This window comes from Limulus polyphemus, unplaced genomic scaffold, assembly GCF_000517525.1.
Source record: "Limulus polyphemus unplaced genomic scaffold, Limulus_polyphemus-2.1.2 Scaffold3525, whole genome shotgun sequence".
Lineage (NCBI taxonomy): Eukaryota > Metazoa > Arthropoda > Merostomata > Xiphosura > Limulidae > Limulus > Limulus polyphemus.
The window spans coordinates 5,823-12,424 of record NW_013669135.1 but is presented as its reverse complement, the minus strand read 5'-3'; the positions used below and the strand labels follow the sequence as shown (position 1 = coordinate 12,424).

General features: G+C 33.1%; 1 protein-coding gene across 1 annotated transcript in view; it reads left to right on the top strand.

Annotated features, from left to right (window-relative positions):
• LOC106469521 (Down syndrome cell adhesion molecule-like protein Dscam2) overlaps window positions 1-4,570 on the top strand; it is a 120,162-nt gene extending 115,592 nt beyond the window's left edge. The window contains exons 29-31 of the mRNA XM_022398060.1: window positions 2,302-2,425; window positions 3,293-3,345; window positions 3,957-4,570. Of these exons, the coding sequence (XP_022253768.1) occupies window positions 2,302-2,425; window positions 3,293-3,345; window positions 3,957-4,123 (344 nt within the window). The 3' untranslated portion in view covers window positions 4,124-4,570. The remainder of the gene's footprint in view (window positions 1-2,301; window positions 2,426-3,292; window positions 3,346-3,956) is intronic.
• The last annotated feature ends 2,032 nt before the right edge of the window (window positions 4,571-6,602 follow it).

The window sequence follows — 6,602 nt, the reverse complement described above, 5'->3', positions numbered from 1 at the left end:
ATGTCTTTTGTAGGTATGTAGGTATAACTGATTATATATGTCTTCTGTGGGTATGTAGGTACAACTGATTATATATGTCTTCTGTGGGTATGTAGGTACAACTGATTATATATGTCTTCTGTAGGTATGTAGGTACAACTGATTATATATGTCTTCTGTAGGTATGTAGGTACAACTGATTAGATATGTTTTCTGTAGGTATGTAGGTATATCTGATTAGATATGTCTTATGTGGGTATGTAGGTACAACTGATTAGATATATCTTCTGTAGGTATGTAGGTATATCTGATTAGATATAACAATCGTTTCAGAATGAATGTGCCATTGAAATATTTAATATTTAATAGTTAATATTTAAGGGGAGCCTGGCTTGGCATGGCCTGGTGGTTAGGGCGCTCGTCTCGCAAACTTGGAATTGTGGGCTCGAATTCTCGTCACCGAACATCGTACTTTAGGGTTGCTGTCAGGTTCAGCCACCCGAATGTAAAATTTTGTGGCTGATACAAAATACTCGAGCGGCCGACTCCAAAACTAGATGGCACTCAGATCGAATGAAGAAGAAGAAGAAGAAGATAGTTAATATTTAATGAAAACTGTTGCCAAGTTACTGTGATGATGAACTATATAGGGGTAACGCTTCTAAAATAGGTTTCTAATGAGCAAAAACATTTCTCTAGCTCTGTTCGTATGGCTCATTACAAATATAGATTCGTTACGTCCGATCCAGTAAATATAACTCAACATTGTTATATCAAATGTGTTATATCCCACTTGTGGGATTTTTATAACGTTTTTTCTCCCATAATCGTGACTGCAGTACATAGATATAAATATGAAGGTAAATATATATAAGTGGTGCGGAATGTCTTGGGGGGTTAGGGCCCTCGACTCCCAATCTGTGAGTCGGGGGTTCGATTCCCCTTCACCACACATGATTGTTTTTTTAGTTAGCCATGGGAAGTCTAACCCCGGATTTCAGCGTTGTAAGTCCGTGGACTTATCGCTGTCCCATCGAGGGACCAAATAATAGACGCATTAGTATTTCTAAATACTTTGAAATATACTGTGTATTGTCATTGAAACACTCTTATTCCAAAAGCAGATTTTTATCGCTTTCCAAGATTTTTATCAACCTATGCCTCAAATTGATACAATTCGTGATGTGTTGGCATCATCATCATCACGTAAACTTCGACATCAACAGTCTATATGACTTTAGGGTCCATCTGTTTAGAGTCATTAGGTTTCTTTGCAGAGCATGCTGTGGGCCTCGTGATGTGCTCACCCGATTATCCTGTTATTTTTGTCAGTGATTTATACGGAAAAAAATGTTAACGAATTGAGATTGTTTACACAAATAGTTATTAGATGAACTTAGAAATGAGTGAATAGATATGTAAGTTGCTTAATGTTATGTTTTAAGCACTATTTTGTTCCGACAAGCTACACCCAGTCTTCGTCTGCTGAATGATAGCGTGTACTTACAATGCTAAAATCTGGGGGTCCGATTCCCAGCGGTGTACACAGTATAAAGCCTAATGTGGCTTTGCTCTGAAATAAACAAAGTTGATTGATAAACTCTTTATAAGTATTGTTTCAATTATTGTATATATATTTGTTTATTATCAGACAATTTGTAGAATACTAAATGCAAAAAATATCATATTGTTACGACAGCGGAAGTCACGTGACGCGAGTAACACGTTATGATATTTTAGAAGGATCATGTCTGTTCGTGACAACTTTGGTCTTTTCTACGCGCCCTCTATTCTTGTATATAAGTGCGCCAGATAAAGCGAAATTAATTAATCGGAATAGAATTGCAGACAGACAGAGACGGACAATTGAGTCAAGCGCGGTAGTGACCGTAAGTAAAGTGCATGAATCGTTGTGAATTATAGCGTGTGTTCAAGTTAAAGTGACTGTGGAAATTAAGTGTATTGCAAAGTTGTATTGAGAAAGAATAAACTAGTTTTATTTAAGAAAGGATTTGTATCGCTGAAGTTTTTCGGAAAGAATTTCTACGGAAAATTAACCAACGACCAGAGACGTAACAATATTGTTAATAACAATAAACATTTCATTTAAAAACGATAATTTACTACCTACCATTCAGTGCATCTAAAAACAAAGAAAAGTAAAGTTATATGCGAAATTACCTGAATTCAGCTTTATTTTCTACCTGCCGTAAACCTGAATAAACTTAGCGCTTTAAGGAATTTTATTACAGGAAAAACTAAGAAAAGCTAGACTAACACCTGAATTTTTTTTCTTCTGCTTATGTTACGGATACGATCTAGCACCTTACGCCACCTTCCGGCTACCCGGATGTGAGTCTGACACTGAGAGTTCCCAGGGTACAGTTCGTGAGCTTCAGACATTCGGCAACCAATACCACAGATCTTTTCCTGATCCCGCGGCTCAGTACGACGTTCTATTTCACGTTGGTTTGAAAACCAATCTGTTAAATTATTCTATTTTTATTTTCTGTGATATTCTAAAATTGTATAAGTAATTTATTTTTAATTTCATAACAAAATATACATATGAATGCAAGTAAAAGCATGTTCCATTTGAGAAAAAAAGGGTTTTTTGTTGACTATGTCCTAGGTTTTAATCTTTTTTCTTTCTTTTAGAATTGATAATCTTTATTTATTTATTCATCGTGTGATTTTTTTGTATCTATTATATTTAAAGTTTAAATATAGTTCTTGGCCACTTCATTACTCTGTTTCTAAATAATCTGTATCGTATATAGATAAGCAAATTTAAATCCAATCAAAAAAATTAGATGGTTTTTACATTATATTTAATGTTTACCCGAAAAAAATGGTTATATTTTAATTTATTTATTTTATATATTTCTTATCATTTGAAAAAAAAAAATAGTCCTGGCAACATATCTCACAATGATACAAGATTATTGAATTTCCAAGTTTTCAGTATGTATGTATGTAGTAACAAACATATTCAAATAAACATATTTGTTGGAAGTTACTTTTTCAACACAGAAAGCCGTCAAATATTCTTCAAACCCGCGCCCTCTATTGACGAATAAACGTTTTAAAATCAAACTGTGTTATTCAAAGTTTTCAATGTGTACGTAAACAATATTTATTCAACAATATTAATAAGTGGCCCTTAATAAAAAAACAGTCATTGATTGTTTGCTCATAATTGTAATGTTTACAAAATGTCATAAGAAGTCATTAGTACTGCTTCTATTTTTATTTCATCCTGTAATTTTAGTATAGGAAAATTTTGTGTACTAAGACAAGTTATGCCTTTTAGGGCAACCGCCGAGGTGTGGGAAGGACTTGTTGTAGACCTACAACAAACACCTGGTAAGTCGCTGAGAAATGATAACTATAATTCTGACAACTTATGCAATTTAATTTACTCCTTAGGTCCATTATCTACATCTTATTTAAGAGTTCAAACAATTATTTCTGTATTTGAAAGCAAGTAAGTCAAAATATAACATTATAGAAGTCATAGTTTCAAGCGCCATCTACAGACGATAATATATAATATGGGAAATAATTCAAAATAAGCTAAAATCTATACGACTTAGATATTTCAAAAATACCATAAGTATTCGTTTTTTGCTGTTGTTTGTTTATTCTAAAAAGTATAAATATGTCTTAGATGCTAATGTTGCTAACCCTTACTCTGCATTCAACAATATGAAACAGAATACTGATTTTAAAAAATCTAAATATAGTTTTTATGTAAAATTTACCAAGTAATGTCTGTCATTCATGGCTTTTGGAACAAAAGATGTGTTTTATTTTTGTGCTTGAATAACCATGTTAAAGAGTTTATAAAAGTATATCGTTGGTTACATGTTAAAGCGATGTTATTAATTTAACTTTAGCACGTATATGTATATTTGGTATTTTAGTTGTTCGAAATATGAATGATTGTTTTCTTACTACTTTTTTGTTTTTTCCAGCAAAGTTACTGACATATGAAAGGAAATGTTCAGAGGCCACAAAATATCTAAAATGTGAAGGTCTGTACAGCGTGGATCCGGCAACAGATGGCGCCACAAATAAAGAATGTAGGGAGGCTGTTATGATTTCAAGAGACTTTTCACTGTCGTGTAGGCCTACATCTTAAAATATTTGCTATAGAAAGGTTTTGGTTTTGTTACAAGAAATCAAATGATGGAGATTATGTGATATATATAAGTAGTTTTGGAAATAGATATATTATAATAGTTAATAATTCTGTCCCTAAATTAAAAATGATACTAAAATACCAGGAATAAAGATGTCTTTGTATATAAATATTTGTGTATTCGTATTCCCGTCCAATCCATTTTCCCTACCTTGAATGTTAAAACACTTTTAACTGGTGGTTGCATGTAACGCATGCGTATGATAATACCACCAGTGACAAAATTATTTTTCCTTTTCTTCTATTCCACCTTTTATTAATCGTAAATATCTACCAAGAAATAAGAAATGAAGAGAAAAACACGCCATTTTCGTAATCGGTGTTTGTTTCATAAATTTATTATCTTGACAATTGTGATTTTAATAAATTTTTTGTTACAACTTTAAATCGTTTTCGTTGTTTTATTTTAAACGCAACACTTTACACACACACACACACAAACATGGACGCCAATCATTTTTTAGAACATCAGAAATGTTTCAGCATAAGACTTTTATTCAAAATTGATAATTAAGCATTATTTATAATGTTGGCATTATATTATTGATAAAAGAAATGGAAACATTGTTGTAGTAATAATGAGGCTTAACTTCAGTTGTAAACTGCTAAATTAATACAGTGTTGTAGTAATAATGATGTTTAACTTCAGTTGTAAACTGCTAAATTAATACAGTGTTGTAGTAATAATGATGTTTAACTTCAGTTGTAAACTGTTAAATTAATTATGTGAACACTAGTGTTGAAATAATGGTACGAAAGCATTATATACTGTCGAAAAAAATGTCATATAATCATTATGTATTGAAGTTAAGATAAAAACATTTGAACATAAAACACTGTTCGTGTAAACACTGTATACTGTAATTGAAGTGATAACATAACGTTGTATACGGTTAGAGAAAGAACGTATAACTTATTAACATTGTGCTTTTGTAAATTAGCCAAGGGTACCCGTTAAGGAAACAAATATTTTATATATATACATTAAATACAAAATCGAGTACCATTACTAGCCAAGAGAGGGCTCTGTTACTACAACAGATTTAAACACTAATAGTTTCGTGTTGATCGAAACGTCGTGCCTATTTTTAAAATATAGTATGTTTGTTTGTTTTGAATTTCGCTCAAAGCTACACGAGGACTATCTACGCTAGCCGTCCCTAATTTAGCAGCATAAGACTAGAGAGAAGGCAGCTAATCATTACCACCCACCGCCAACTCTTTGGCTACTCTTTTACCAACGAATAGTGGGATTGACCGTCACATTATAACGCCCTCACGGCTGAAAGGGCGAGCATGTTTGATGGGACGGGGAACCCGCGACCCTCACATTGCGAGTCGAGCGCCCTAACCACCTGACAAATAAGAGTATGAGTAATGTTTGTATATCTTAATTTTATTACCAATAATGAGTTTTTCAGCATTGCTCAGCCATTCGTTTTATGCAGTAGAAGTTCTGCTTTAGGTAATGCTGTCCCAGTGAGTGCTGTTTTTGTTCGTTTTTTCCCTTCGCTGAGCCTTATAAATGTTCTTAATATTCTGTTTGTCTCTTATATGGTGTGTGACTTGTGTTAGGCTTTTACTCTTTGCTGAGCCCCCCCAGTGGCACAGCGGTATGTCTGCGGACTTACAACGCTAGAATCCGGGTTTTGATACCGGGGTGGGCAGAGCACAGATGGCCCATTGTGTTGCTTTGTGCTTAACTTCAAACAAACAAACTCTTTGCTGAACTTTATAAATACGTGAGAAACACAATTATGTGTCAAAGTTAAGATGGACTCTTAATAAAATAAGAGACTAACAATACGTGAGGAACACAACTATGTGTTAAATAAAGATTGGTTATAATTACACAGGCCTGCGATGGTTTTATTGTCTTGAAATCTTTACATGTTCTACACTAATTCCTGTACGCTGAATCCGAAAATGATATCCATTTTTCTCCAACACGTACAAAATTTTCAGAAAACGTCACAACGCGATACATAAATGAAAGACCACAACACGTAGTTTTGAGACTAAAACACGTAGACTTCCCCAAAAAAGTCAGGATGAATAAGGATGCATATTCTTTTGATATCAATGTTCTTCCCTTTTCTTCAGTTTGTTTGTATTTTTGTAAACAAACATGATAATAAAAAAATGTTCATTGCGGTAAACGCAATAATAATTTGATCTAAGTAAGAGGTTTGATTTTCTTCCCGATTTGTAAAAAAAATCCTTACGTGATATAAAAAAAATTAATATTATTTTCGAAATCTGCGTAGCTGAATTATAGAAAATCAGTTATTAAGACCAAAACAACTTTTATGAAGTTTAAATTCGCAGGCCTGTGTTATCCAAGTCAGGAAAATGAGAGATTGCCTTGTTTTTAGCGAACTGTTTGTTTGTTTGTTTTTGAATTTCGCGCAAAGCTTCA